The sequence below is a fragment of the Micrasema longulum genome, unplaced genomic scaffold (genome assembly GCF_059751315.1).
Source record: "Micrasema longulum isolate JH-2025_06_02 unplaced genomic scaffold, ASM5975131v1 h1tg000014l, whole genome shotgun sequence".
Classification (NCBI taxonomy): domain Eukaryota; kingdom Metazoa; phylum Arthropoda; class Insecta; order Trichoptera; family Brachycentridae; genus Micrasema; species Micrasema longulum.
The window spans coordinates 102,828-119,115 of record NW_028277222.1 but is presented as its reverse complement, the minus strand read 5'-3'; the positions used below and the strand labels follow the sequence as shown (position 1 = coordinate 119,115).

The window sequence follows — 16,288 nt, the reverse complement described above, 5'->3', positions numbered from 1 at the left end:
CGTTGACTAAATAAATTTTAGTATTATAAATAAAACGGAGCTCTTTCAGCAGAGTAAACAATTTAAATGATTCAGTAACAAATCTAAAAAACCTTGCAACTTACTGAATTTTAAAAAATCTCAAGAGTATTTTTATTTTGGTAAATAATATGCATGTGGTTTGTGATATTTTTTATCGTAATATATTGTATGATATGTAAAATAAATTCTTGTGGACGCGCCAGTAAAATAATGTTTGAAAATGTACACCTAATCCGTAATCCGATCTAAGTGTTCGCTTTCCGATATATTCACAAGGGATATCTGTTTATGTTATTCGAGGTTTTTATCTTATTCTGGCATTACGTTAACTAAACACTGTTGCTGGATAAAACCCTGCTCAATGTAATCGGTCGATCTGTAAACATGACAAATAGTTTTGAAGCAAGCGATTGACATACAGAAGAGGGAAGCACTGTAGGAATTCGAGAAATTCCAGTAATTAAGCCAAGCTTTCATTTTATTTCTCACCTTTTTGTCATCTAACATTTCTCCAGGTCTCAATTTGCCGCCGGTCTGAGGTTCGCGAAAGATAGAGAAAAAAAAACACGACATTTTCAATATTTGAGCACGTTTGAAAAATTCCGCCGCCATCTTGTGACGGCGCCGATTCATTATTGTTAAGTACAAACATACAATACATGTGAAAATTTGCAGAATTACGGTGATTTTTACATTCGAAGCGTACATATATATATTTGCAATTGTGATGCGCACAATATCAACATTCATAATATTATAATATTTGTGCTATTTTTGTGTAAATGGTGGTAGTATCATTATGTTTTTAAATAGTTTATGAGTGAATATTTATATTTATAGTGCATTTGGTTTTAAACGGAAGAAAACAATAAACAGAAACGGCTTCAAACATCTGTTGTTTATTATTTTGCCGTTGTAGAATACTATCCGAAAGAAAAACTGCAGAAATTGGAAATTGTACAATTTGCCCCGTGTTTCGAGATTTACAGTGCGTCAAAAAGCGATGTTTTTGTAACATCTCTATCAAAACAGCATTACCTGGGTACATAAATAAATATGACGCCGTGAACTTGTAGTAGCCGCTCACAAAATAAGCGACTTATAATTAAATCTAGCCAGCGATTTATTTTTTTTTTTAACAAACTGTAGGTAACGAATTTCTGCAGTTAAACTTGGGACATTTTAAAGTTAGTGTGAATGAAAATTTTTGCATTTTATACCCTCAGTACCTCAACAGGAATGAAATATCAGTAAAATTGAGAAGTATTATATGTATTTATTCCATTCCTGTTTTAATGCATTAATATGTTTTCATTCCCACTGACAATATGTTAAAAATACTGTTGCCACAAATCAAAGAATAATATATATTTTGATGCTGGCAGCATTCTCCAATCTGGCAAACTAAACGAAGTGACAGTTATAACAAAATGGCGGCGAATCCTGCACGACACGACATTCCCAAAGCCACCGCCTGTCACCCATGCCACCATTCGTCGTTGTTATGTTGATTAATCGTCGAACAATGTAAAATAAAACACAGTACAACCCCGACAGCGCCATCTTGTGAAAGAGCTAACAATATATTATAATATAACTGTTGTTCCATGCTTTACAAGCGACGCATTCAAGACATAAATATTTATATTCAAGTCCACAATATTCTCATTACATTATAGTTCATACTGGTTCATACGCAGTTTAGTCATGCAAAATGTTCAGGCAATATACATTTCAAAATTAATATTCCGAGAGTATTTTAAACTTTAAGCACCTATTCTCGAAAAACAGAACTTTGGATGAGAGCTTATTTTTATCCGTCGGTTCCATCGTATTACATTAACTTAAACTTAAAAGTATAATGTAAATCATGCTTTGTGACACGTCACAACTCATGCCAACATGGCGAGCATTGTATTTTCACGAAATAGGTAAAATACTATCTTCTAAAAATCAAAAGTTAATGGGTGACCAAAAATTACTCAGTGTCTTAATTGGCACCAATTTTTTAGTAATAAAGGGCGATTAATGATTTGAAATTTTCAATCTCATTACACAACAACCTTTAGTCATATGTTTTTTAAAGTTAAAATTTTGGTGTCAAAACTTTGAAAGCAGTAAACGGGAATTTTTAAATGCCAATAACATTGTCTATTCTAAATGAATAAAAAAGAAAATATTTCTTTTTTGCTATAGTGACATTATCAATTTTTAGTGCACAGGAAAAGCAGCGAACGAAACAATTTTTCCGATCAAGCGTTTTTGTCTGTACCTAATTTTCGTGAAAACCAGTGCACGTATTTGCTTTTGAATAATATGATAAAATACACGTCAAACATGCAAAAACATATATGGATGACATCATTGCGGCCCTTGTCATAACGTTAAGCGTGCGCGGTCGCTTGTAAAGCATGGAATGTGTATTAAAATCATTGTAAATAATTATGTTTTCTGCCAGGTCAGCGCATTCCTTGGTGCATAATAGATTTCTGTAAGAGACACATTAAGTTTGTTTGCCTAGCATCCAAACAGACCAGCGTGCTGATAAACGTAACCATAGATAAAACATTGAAACCAATCCGCCAACGCAACCTCTCCCGGCCGCCATTTTGCGTTACCTTTTTTTCTTCCACCACTTCTCCTGGCCTTAATTTCCTATCGGCCTGTGGGTAAAGGAAGGGCTATTTTTGCTTGTTTGAGTAAAGAAAAGTGCGTATATTAAAGGTGCTATTACTCCAAAATGCCCGTAAAACAATAACCGAAAAAATCTCAAAGTAGATAAGAACAAACATAACTTGATTGCATATTTGGCTGCTAGATCGTGACAGCAATATCACATAATGGGCTCAGAACTTGTTAATTTTTGTGACTTTTCTGATGTGTGTTCCCACTTCGAATATTTTAAAGGCATTTTTGGGCATATAAAGATATTTTGAAATGTTATGAATAGTGAAAATGTCTACTAGAAATAATATCATAGCTATGTAGGCAAAATAGTACCACTATTTTCTAATTGGTCAACAAGGAATATTATGCACTAATAAAAATGATAATTTTCAATGTACCAAAAATATAATCGAATAAAAAAAAAACTACCAAGAGGTTCAAATTGCAATTGCCGTTCATTTTCGGACTATATTTTTGGTACCCATTATTGTTACAATACATTTAATCTACGACTTAATAATAATTTGGCACATTTGCATTATATTTAAAATAAAAATTCTAATACCAGGCACATTTAAGGAAAAGTTGGAATTCTATATCAACTAGTTGGGTGCAAAAAACTACATATTAATACTAAAGTCAAATTGAAATAATATTTTAATTAAATTACAACGGGGGAAACACTTGTAAAAATAAAATAAATACAAAACTAAAAAAGATTTTATGTGTACTTGTGATAAAAGTGCTCAAAAACCTAATATGTCAATAGATACGAGTATATGTAATTAAATTTATAAAAAAAGTGGAACGGAGTTCCACAGGGATTTTACTAGTGCCTGTACTAAAAATGTTCGTAAGAAATAATGTTTGTGTCGCTAAGATGATAGAATTGGTTCCTACCTCGTCGCTGATGATGAGAGATGGTCTCCTTCCACCTTCTTCGGGTGGAGGAATGAGCGAGCCTCGTCTTCCGAGTGCCGGTGCTGGAGCCAATGATGCCTTCCTTAGCTCTGGAGTTGGTGTTTTCTCCCTGATGACCTCGATCTTGGGCAGAGACGGAGTTTCTGGTGCCTTGATCTCTGGGACCTTTGGCATCTCTTTTTCCTATTGGGTTCACATTTTCCAGAAATACGGTTAAATACAATTCAACGTTTTCAAAGTTTGTTTTATTTTGTTATTCATTATAATTAAATTAAAAATAAAACAACTTCGTTTTTAACTACTATTTTTTATTTCATTACCGACCGGTTTCGGAGCTGCAAATACTTCGATAAAATTTAGTAATTACTAAATTGAACCTGAATTATATCTTTGACTGGTGGAAAAAGAATACAGTTCTGTGTGTGAAATAGAACCAGAACCCTGGACGAGTGTTTTTGACTGGATGACTGCTATCAGGTAAAAATCTTGAAAAAATAAATCGAGTGGAAATAAGTCAGCCCTGAAGTGTAGTGGTTGGCGCGTTCGCCTACCATGCTTGAGGTCTTGGGTTCAATTCCTGACAGGATGGGTGTGAATTATTAGATTTGAAGATAAATTTACACTACAATATTTCATTGTTCTTGAACCGGCACATGACACTGTTCAGCTTACCTTCTATGTAACAAAAACGATCCATTTACGTTGCAATTGGAATTCCAATGCAGTACCCTATCCACCACTGGATCCAGATAGGGAGATAGGGATAAGAAGCTTGTGTAGCATTGAAATCGGTTATACAATAAAAAAAAGTGGTTGAAAACGAAGCTGTTTAATTTTGAATTCAATCAATATTAATGATTTAGATAAAATTATAAATATAACGTCTAGGTTTAAGTTCACTTTTAATTAATGTTTGACCAACGAGCGCTTTCGTATAAGAAAGCGTCTTCAGATCTGGTAAATTGTGAACAAAATTTAGAGATTTATAATATTTATTAAGTTTTGGGTATAAGATTTTTTTATAATTTTATCTGAATCATCACCTATGGAGTGTTTTCAAGAAATGTCTACAAAAAAACATCAATTTAACTAATAAATATTTTTTTACAATACTTTGTAACGAGTCAGATGCCCTAAAAACATTACTAAATATATGTGTTTTAATTCATGGAAAATCCAATTTAAGTTTTCAACGATTTAAACGAGCACTAAATAAATAGTCCAGATCTTGTCTCGATGTCCCTTATGTTTGTCAATGCTTCTTTCTTTTTTTTTTTTAATGTTTTAAACTATTCTTTTATTGTAATATTTAAACCTTATTAATTGTATACATGGACAATGTCCGTTAATAAATAAATAAATAGAAACCTCAGACAAAACTTACTCTTTCATACCGGTAACCATAGAACTAACTATGGTTTTCATTCCCCTATGCCCATAATTCTTAGGTCTGCCAACAAACATACCAGTCTTGATTTCTTTGATAACAAATTGTCTTCTTTCAAACATCACTGAATCAAATTTAATTATAAACACTTCTCTCCCGCTTCCACTTCCACTGCTATATACCATTGTGTCTTTCTACTTTTATAACATTTTCCATGTATAAATATGTCCTTAAAAATGTTCATTAGGCGTTCATAAAAATAAGTAAATAAATTTTTGTTTTTAGGGCACCTGACATGTTTAAAAAGTATTTAAATTTTTTTTTTTTTTTAAATAAACATTATTGATAATATAACACTTGAAAGCGTTTCAGCGTATTTAAAATAAAGAAAAACTTTTAATCAGAAGTCATTAATTTAAAATTTACGCATTGATCAAAATGTTTACATATTTAGATTCTCATGTTTGCCTTAAACTATCCTGAATACGAATGTATTTTTAAGAACATGGCAGAAAGGCAAATTCTATCAAATATTGCATAAATCATTGTAAACTTTTCCAAAGACATTCATAAACCAAATAGTATGGCAAACAAATGGCGGCCTCCGTGGTGTAGTGGTCAAGACGCTTGACTCACACACGGAAGGTTCCGGGTTCGATTCCCGGTGAGAACACAAAAATTAAATGTGATTTTTCTTAAGCCTGGGTGTTCTGTGATGTAATTCACCACTGTAATTGGGCTTCCTGGCCTGTTGTGGTGCAAAAAAAAAAAAATACAAAAATACAAAATAAAATACAAAAAGGTTAAGAACAAAAAGTTACATACAAACGGGTAGAGCTCATGAGGATATTACAACTTAAAAAGTCATATGATAATTTCACAAAGGACTTTACAAGAAGGTACATAGTTGCTGGGATAGTTTCAGAAATAGAGGGAAAAAAATTAAGAGAAACATTACAAACACTGGAAAAAAACAGAAAGATTTGTTTAGAAATTTATGTTTCAAATTTCTGATTTCATACCAAAACATTTTACCATTCTGCATGTTGATAACCGTCGACTGATCTTACCAAATATTTGAGTAAATTTTTTATGTAAATAGTTGTAGACTGTCGTCATTTATACCTCTGTCTCTTCATTGTCCCGATTCCAAATGATTGGCAACTTCTTGTAAATTTGCTCGTCTCCTGATCCGGTGTTGAAGATATCAATGTCGTCCTGCGTTTTGAAACAGTAAGAACGGAGACTTGAGACAATCTTGCCATACTTTGAAGCTTGCCATTAGTCTTGAACGAAACGTGCGCATCGTCGACAGCGAACAGCTTTATTTGAAGCCATACATTATCCTGCCGCCAGTTGTAATTCCTATCTTCTTCACGACTTGGTCAACAAGACAACGGAAAGATCGATTTGTAAAGATTACTTGCAATGAACGAAGCTTATTAAGAGGAAAGGCGGTGGCTGAAAATTTTAAGGAATGGGTATTTAAACAAAGTTTATGTGTCTGTGGAAGAAAGACTCATTTTCTCCCGTTTTCCGCAACTCAAAACTGAACTGATTTTGACGTATTGTTTTAGAAAGAGAATAATAATGAAAATTTCTGTGCCGATAAGTTTCTTTAAAAAAAAAATTGTTATCATATTTGTATACCAACCATAGAATTAAGAATAGTCCAGAAACCGCATCAAACAAAAGGCGACTAAACTACTCTTAAAAGAGTAGTTTTACGTTTTGACCCGTTAGTTTCTTTGTAGACGTCGCTCAGTACGCAACTCCCGATTGAAATTAAACTTTGCCGTGTTGTGTCGTTTAAAAGTGTATAAATAGGATATCTTTAAGAAACGGGATGGGATCACATTTCATGTGTAATTAGCAAATGTATGTGTAAGTAGCAAATGCATTAAAAAAATATTATTTTTCCATCTGTCATATTGTCGAAGAAAACAAAATGGATATGTCTTTAATGTTGCCAAGATGGTATTTTTTTGTACCTTACTTTTCTCATCTAATGAGAGAAGTAATGAAAATTGGACCTCGGATTAAAAAACGCCATGGTGGATATTTGAACGACATTATTTTTAAAACAACTAATATTATTTGACATGATACAAAAATATCCGTTTTATGTCAAATAAAATTCGTTTTATATTTTAAGTTCAAAGTTCATTGATTCAATTACTCTTATTAAATGACTTTTTACTTATCTACTATAATGTGTCAATCAATGTTTCCGTCTGCACAATAAAATTTTAGGGAAATTATTGCTTTTTCTTTTACCTTACATTTGTGTTGTGATTATATTTTTTTCCATTTGGCAACATTACGCGGCGAATTCACAAATGCGCGCGGCGAAAGTGAAGCAAAGTTGGGGGATTTTCGGACACAGTCCGATGTATTTGAATTTGATTCTACGCTCCTTCTGGACTATTCTTGATTCTATGATACCAACGTTTGAAGATGGCAGATAAAACAGGGTGCTCTTGAGGGTTTTTGGGTGACCCTAGTTCACATGGTAAACAATTTATCAAAAAAACAGAAAGATACAAACACACCAATGGTAAATAGATATAGTGAGTAAAAAAATATTGCTCTAATACGTTTGCATGAAAGAAAGTCAGACCGTGTTTCCTCTTTTATGTAAAGACGACAATAATTGAGTGTTGATTGTCTTATTGACCAAACGTGAAGCCAATAATCGCAGCTAACCTCGAAGAAAGCATTTGTTTCAGCCTTGCATGTGTCGCACTTTTCCGCAGCCAATTTTTCATTTCCGAGGCATTAATGACGTCAGTATTCTATTATCTCCAGCAGAATTATACAGTTGCTCAAATCACAGATGCGTTTCAAAGCTCTAACAGTTTTAAGACATGACGTAATCGTTCGCAAAATCATGCTGTACCAATGATTATGGTTGACATTCAAGGGGTTTGATGGAGGATGGAGAAATATAATTGATGGTTATAAAAAACCTATTTAAACTATAGTGATTTTAAAATATTTTTGATTTAGTATTTTTTTCTTCGTGCGTGTTCATGCATGTTGGATGTAAGATCAATTAGTCAATAGTTTTTTTTTTGTTGTTGGTTAGATTTATTGTTTTTTTCTTCTTAAAACACCTATTTTTAAAGTTTCGTTTTTCCATTTTGTTATGTGGTCTAGATGCAATTCGTGCTATTTTTAATGCATTCAAATTAAATTGCAATAGATGCGCTTTGAAAAAAATATGCCAATCAGGGTAACTTTCCAAATGCGGTAATTTCGTGCGCCCAATACATACAACGCACATTTAATTTTAAATTCGAACCATCAAAATGTGTCTTTTCTACCAAATCAATGAATAAAATTAGTGTTTAATTTAGTTTTTTTTTAATTCAGGAGAATTTGAATTACTTAAGGTTTATTGTAAAATTATTTTAAAAAGACATCATTGTACGGATAGAAAAATATAAGAGTAAGTATTTTTTTTTAATTCTGTTGTTTTATCTACCTGAGATGAAATGGGTTCTTCTGTTTTCAAAAATGGTATAATCGGTTTTTCATTTTCTATCTTTGGTGTTTCAAACACAATTTTCGGAATATCATCCTGAACATAAGAAAAATGATTGTGTGACAATAAATATTATTCTTAAGAAAATATATAAAATAATGCTTAAATATTTGACCGAGATAATTTCGCTAACATTGTTTTCATAAAACGTGCATTTGGATAGCCCAAAAACAAAAATTCATTCAAACTAGATATCAAAAACGTTTCTTGTACCTTAACAACAATTTTTGGTTTTTGCTCTGGTTCAATTAGTTTTGGAGGATCGAACTTGGGTTTATTTTCAGGTTCTAAAAGTTTTGGAATCTCCAATTTAGGTTCAACTACTTTTGGAGGCACAATAGAAGGTTCTTCTATCTTTGGTTTGGTTAATTCTACTTTCAGACTTGGTTCCGGTGGCTTTACAACCTCTTGCTCAACCTTCTTCAAACCTGTTTTAGTTTGTTCCTTTTCTTGCTCCAAAGGTTTTAGACTAATTTTAGCTGGCTCTTTTTCTGGCTCTAATGGTTTTTGTATTACTTTTTTGGGTCCCGTTTCCAGCTCTGGTGCTTTTGGTGGTTCAATCTTGCCCTTTCCTAATTTAATAGGTTCCGGTGTAACTTCGAGTTCGACCGATTTTTGAGTAGCCTTTTGATAAGGTGGTTGAACATTATTCGAAACTTGGAGACTTTTTGGTTCATCAACAAGGGTTGCCGTTTTACTTTCCTGTATGAAACCGCCAATGCAAAGTTATTCGTTTATACATACAGATAAAAATATTTATTTGCTTTGAAAGATGAAGAAAAACTGAGACAATGATAAATTACAAAAGATGAAGCGAGTAAGTTAGAGACAGCGAAAAGTTAAAGACAGTGTTACATTAAGTATTTAAAAAATTGGAACAATGAAGACAAAAAGTTATTCACAATTTTAACTGAACAATAGGGGACGATAGTATAAATTTTAAGTACATAAACAAATATGTTATGGACAATTTTTCATATAAATCAACTTGACAGGATACTTGCCACCTAGTCTTGGTGCAACTGAACAAAGTCCATTACACTGTCGTAATTTTTCTATCAAAATTGTCCAATTTTAAAAAAATCCCGCATTGTTTGAAAGCCGAAGGAAACCTACCTTCTTTTCTGCCTTTGACTTGGTGAGTGGAGTTGGCGAAACCTTCTCATACTTTTCGAGAACTGGCCTCTCGTAATCGTCCTTGAACTCTGGCTCGGCCTTGAGCTTCAAGGCCTCAGCCTTGGCCAGACGAGCTCTCTCCATGGCGGCCCTTTCTTCTGGCGTAACTTTCTAAACATTGCAGCGAATGAGAGCATTAATATAAAAGAATGGTAAATATAACTTAACGGATATGTGAAGGATACTCGGGATATAAGAGCAAGCAATACAGCGTCATACATAAAATAAAGATTGTAGTTATAAACTTTAAGTTCAGTAGAGACTATCTCTAAACTGCGTATTTGTTGAAAGCGTTTCTGGTTTAAAAAATCAGCCATTATATTACGTTTTACCAGAAGGAAGTTTGACATCTGAAGTTACGATGTCGCACTTGATTGTCAATGTCAAGTGCTTTGTGGCACTCGAGATAAAGTCGATTAGTTTTCAATCGACTGCATTCGTATGGGTGGTTCAAGAATGCTGTCACTCGTCGAATTACGGAAGTCGCATACGATTCTAAAGACGAATGAGTCCAGCATAAGGCCTGCATGAGATCATCTTCTATAAAATTAATGTACCGCATATTTTAGCATTTTCAGCTGACACGACGATTCGGTCAAGTTTACAGTGGCCTCGATTCAGATTATCATCACAGGAATGCTATCTGAAACGTTGATAAAAAGTTCTTAAATACGGCAAAACAACCCAGAAGAACTCCACCAGAATCTGAATGGCCACGTTAATCAAAGATGTTAGGTGACACTTTGAAAAGACCTTACATGAATATAATAATACTAATTTTATGAAATTACTGTATTGCATACTCTATATATTGTAAAAGTGTATTTTTGTCATTTACGTAAGGTTTTAAAAACATTTGAAAACGGACAGCACAAATAAAGTAATTTTTAAAGAATGGTAGAAGATATTGAGAATGTGAAGATATAAATAAAAGGGAAAATAATTTTACGTGACAAATTCAAAAAGATAGATATTAGTAAATCTTAAAATTTAAAAATGCTGTTTTACGTACATTCCGTTAATTCAGTTATATGAAAATCACGTTGAAAGATAATCGTAAAATTTTAAATTTTAAATTCTTTCAACACGATTTTCTCCTCGGAAAAGGCGTTTTAAGTTAATAAACACAGAAATTATACATTACCTTGATAATATTAACTTAAAAATACTTAAAAATTAAGGAAATGTTGAAGATTTGGTAAACAGGTGAACGACCATAGAAGAAGGAGATTCGTAGAGTGTAGTGTACGGACATTCTTTTCTCACCTTAAGTTGTACCTTGGTGAAATCGTCAGACTGGTAGATCTTTGTAACCGGCTGCAAAGCAAAATCAGTACCGTTTAATCTCCCAACTCTCGAGAAAGAGGAAGAACAGGCAGTGTTGAAGAAGAGTCAGAGTAGATGCAAGACGACACAAGACATACAGCAGAAAGGGCCGATGCTCCACGCGCATAGCAAAGATACGAAGAAAAAGGTTTGGTTAGTCCAAAAGAGGAAATATTATATACAAATTCTTGATTGTGGAATCCATTCATCCGGTTTATGGAGGTTTGCTCTTCTGCCGATCTGATGTTCAATTGTATAACTTGATTTTTTGGTTCATTCTTGTATGTGGATATGTCTGAAGTTTGTTTGATCTTCAAATACTTTGCATATTGTTTATTCAAAGGACAGTTTTAATGTTGTTTCAGGTATTTCTTGATCTTCGTGATTCATCATCATCTTGAATTTTACTTAAAATGTGACAAAACATTATGTTTTCGTCAATAATATCAAATTTGATGCAGTGCGTAACAAAATTTTCTTATTTTTAATCAAATGCGTATATTTGTGAATGTTGTGTTATTTCATATCCATTTTAAGATTGCAAGTGGCTCAACCATTTGTATTTATGGTTTGTGTAAAATAAATACATTCCTTTGGTTAGCACCATTCTTAAGTCAAGTTTTTTTCCTCTCCACGTTTTTAAAGGATCTAGTCTTTAGTTTTTAACTTTTAATATATTTTGTTGGTGCAATATTCGTGTATTGTTTTTTTTTGGTACATACCATCTCTCTTAAAATTGTACCTATTTTTTTTTAGGAAAGACCTTTCTATAAGTATTCATATTCCTTATGTTGACCTTAAATTTACTATTTGAAAAGTAAGTTTTGCGTAGAGAGAAAGTGAAGGAACACGAAGGATAAACGACAACATCGATCAACAAACAATTGTAGATGATACTTTGGACAGATTTGGGAAGTTCACGCGTAATGTTTTAACTTTAACAAAAACAGGTTTTGAAAATACAGAATATTACGAACAACAGACATTAAATCAAACTAGTTCGTACAGCAGGTGATCAAATTTGTAAAGAAAGAAATATTGAGAATAATAAAACAATTAAATATTAGAAAAGTTAATAATTTATAACCGTATTAACACAAATATAATAAACGACATAAATTCAAAAACCGATTTAAAAATTCTAAGGTTAATAGAGAAATGAAAAGTTTGAGAGAAGTTACCTAAATATCAAAATCACAGAACAAAGAATTGAAATGATAACAATGTTTTGAAAAGTAGAATGGAAATAGGTTTTTAAAATAATGAGAATATAATATATTTTATTAAGTAGAATTGTTGAAATAATTGATAAAGAATAATATTTTGCTGTAACGAACTATCACAAAAAGAGTAAATACATTTTCAAAGAATCATTCATTTAATTTATTTAGTCACGTATGTTATTTACATTGGTTTACATATAAACACCGTGTTATAGATTATTTCCATTGACACATTGATAGAAAACACAAAGAAAACATTAAGAAAATATATTGGATAATGCTTTAGATACAAATCTTGGTATAAGATACAAAAATTAAGTTTTGAACAAAGAAATCGAAAATTCAAAATCGAGCAATAATGGTAAAAAGGTGCATTCAAAGAACTTTGGAAATGGGAAATGTTGTAAAATGCCAATTTCAAATAAAAGACAGAATATGAATGAAACTGTTAACTAGAAAATATTGGTTTATGGTTTTAAAAACCAAAAACCAAAAGAAATGGTTGACAATTTATCTTTGGAATAATAAATAGATTTTTATCATAGTTGTGGTAAATATAAAGCATAAAAATCATTAAATCGAATCGACAACAGAACAAGATAAAATTTTCAAAATTTAACTTATTAGAAATATATGAAAAAACCAGAAACACAAAACGATTGATAATGTATTAATTTCATACAAAATATCAATTTTGGCTTCTTGGTATCTTACAACTAAGAAAATAAAAATTGAAATATGGAAGATTGACATTTGAAAAGTTATTAAAGATGGACTAAATATGAAAAAGATAAACATGGTTTCAAAGAAAAAATAAATGTAATTTTTGTAATTTTAAATTCAGTGAAAAAAAATATTGAATATAAAATCATTGAATATTGAAATAATTTATATCTACAACTCAAAAAATTCCAATAGTTTTTTCCGTTCTAGCCAAGCATTAGCAATTTGTAGGGAAATGAGATTCCTTACTCAATACTTTGCTTGACTAAAACAGACATTTTCTTAAATGTAACTTAATTTTGAAAACAGCGTTACTTTTAAACACAATAATTTTTATTTTGGTTATTTACATAAGCGTTGTAAAATTAAAGTTCCCAAACTGCCAAATATTAATTAACCTCGCGTTTTTTATGTTTTAGCTAATTTTTGCCGTTTTGATGTGTTTTTTGTCTCTTGAATCCAATTTTTCACGAAAAGTCCCGAAGACAGCTCTGAATTATAACTAAACATAATGTTTATAATATTTACCGTCGTTTTTTTCAGTTCAACCTTTTCCATCGTTTGTTCTTCGGCTTTAAGTCCCACTTTTCTTACAGAAGTCTTAGTCTCGACCTGTTTGAATATTTAAAATACAAATACATAACAAAAAAAAGTGAACTCAGAGACATGTAAGAATAATAATGTTGTGTTTTTGTTATTTGGTGTAAGTGTATGTATGATGTTGTACTGTTTGTAATAGTTAGTCTTGTTGTGTCATGTATTTTGTTTTTTATTGTTTTGTTTTCCAGTTTGTTGACGCCTAGTATAGAGAATAATCTTTTTGGAATTATTTTCATTCTAATGTTTGTAGCCTTTTCTTCTGATCATCTTCGTTCTTCATTTTTTCTTCAGTCTTGAATCTTGAAGTAACGTTTAATATAAGCGAAGTATCAGCATAAGAGGATTACAAAAATACTACGATTAAATTTGAAAGGTTCTATTTACAGAAAAAACGATGATGTTTGAAAAATGACGTACACATTGAAAAAGATCAAATTCAATATAGAATAAAGATAACTAAATAGAAATTACCAAAGTAAAAACCGAAAAGAGAGAGAAAGAAGAAAAGCGAAATAAAGACATTGACCTAAATACTGCAGGAGTTTGTAGTGAACACTACCAACAACTAATAAAAAAAGAAACAGATTGAAGAATATCTACATACACCAGAAAGTAGAAACAAAGATTTTGGACGACACAATGAAGCACATAACATTATTTACAAATTTAATTAACAAAATGAAATAATACAATAAGGTACTTTCTTAATAATTGTTGATGTAATGTAAAAAAAACTAATCACTCTAAAAACTCAATTCGTTACCAAATATTTTTCAAAAATTAAGAAAATACCTTAAAAATTAAATAGAATTTCACTTAACAGTTGAATAGAAATTAAAAGTATGAGGTACGCTTAAATAAATAATTGAATATGATACACAGAGTTCACACGAATCACAATAATCGAACGACAAAATTTAAGAGAACAATTGATCAAAGATGAAATTATGAAGAGAAAGGGGATTTGAAATTTGAAATTTTTTAGAAGAAATTGAGAAGTAGATAGAAGTTTCTCCAAAGGTTTTTGTACCTTCTTAGTAGCTTTTTCCTGCTGAATTTTTTTCTTCCAAGCGGGAATGTTATCATCAACTTTAGGTTCTTCCGCTTGTGTGACTCCATTTTGTACCTGAATTTGGGACACTGTCTGATCCACGACAGTTGTTTGCTGAGAAATAATACAACCATCAATATACACCAATTTTCAAAACATAGTATTTATACCAATTTAAAACACAAGTCAAAAAGTAAATTCTCAAATATTTACAAAATACAATACTTAATTTAGAAAATATAATACAAAAGTGGTAAACGAAGAATTGGTGATAGTAACAGATGTTTTACTCAAACACATAGTATACAGAGAAAGAATACATTTTGGACATACAGTACAGGAAAATTCAGATATCTGTTCTAAAATACAATCAAAGTGAGAAAACTACCACAATAAGTAAAAACCAAATCTGTAGAAATAAAAATTTAAAAAATTTACAAAAGATTTGCAAGTGGCAGTATAGAAATAAATGAATGAAAAGTGGTAAACGAGAAAAGAAAAAATGATTTACAAAAAAGTGGTTCTATAGGAAAAAAGAAAATTGAAAACATTTTAAGGATAAAAGAAATTTGATTTTTCATGAGTGATAGGAATTCTCTTTAAGAAGAAAAGATGAAACGTAATGCCGAAAATTTAAATGATTTTATTACAAATTTTCATCTCGTCCAAGATTGGTCTTAATAAAATCAATGTGTCCAGCTTAAAAATTTAGGGACTTTGAGCTTTGATTTAGTAAAAAAACAAAATTATTAAATTGTGCGAAATTCCATAAATTATTTTTTAAATAATAACAAAATTCCTATTAAAATATCAAATAAATACATCAGTTATTAATGGTAAACGCTGAAGTATCGTCTTTAAATCGCAGAAACATTTTGGAGAAGTCTTGAGTAGAAATCAAATGGCCAATCATTGGCTACAACTAACAGAAGACAAGAGGATCATGAAGAAGAAGAAGAAGACAGAATTCAGTTCAGGAAAAGAAGACAGAATTCAGTTCAGAAGAAGGAATAACAGTTCATGATACAGACATGGAAAGTCAAAAAGTGCAACAGTTCTAGCAAACGAAGATATTTGCATCTCAAAACTTCTGTTTTTGAAAGCAACAACTTTTGTATAGTCAATAAAAAGTATAATTTTTGTTTGAATTTATTTTGTAACAAAAAAGTCAAAAGCTTTAAGTGCACACAAATTTTCACTAATATTTTAACTTTTTGTGTTACTAAACTAATCAAAACAACACGAACGTTACTTTTCTCCCTTTTAACAAAATATTGAAACTAATTCTGATTGATTTGCATTGAACCAAACATTTAGTTTTATGATTTGTAATTTTTTACGATTTGATTTGTAACGATGTCACCAAAACATGGAATCTTACAAAAATTTGATTTTGTGTGAAAGTTACCTCTATTATTAATGAAATTATTCAAAAAAGGTCAGTAAAAAAGATGGCATCAGCCAATATTTATAAGCAAAACTAAAATTTTTAATGCAGCTGTTCTTATTTTTATTTTTGAAAATGGAGGTCAGTGCTATATAAGCGTTTGAAATCACAGCAAACTGTGTAAACTTATTATGATGGGTCCCAGTAAATAAGTTCTCGTGCTCTAAGCCCAGTTCTTTAAAGAACCTACTGAGAGGAG

General features: G+C 31.2%; 1 protein-coding gene across 1 annotated transcript in view; it reads right to left on the bottom strand.

The window, feature by feature from the left end:
• LOC148285679 (twitchin-like) overlaps positions 1–16,288 on the bottom strand; it is a 263,782-nt gene that overhangs the window by 151,767 nt on the left and 95,727 nt on the right. Inside the window, 5 exon segments of the mRNA XM_088239054.1 lie at positions 511–555; positions 3,589–3,792; positions 9,660–9,830; positions 10,986–11,036; positions 14,622–14,756. Coding sequence (XP_088095180.1) covers positions 511–555; positions 3,589–3,792; positions 9,660–9,830; positions 10,986–11,036; positions 14,622–14,756 — 606 coding nt within the window.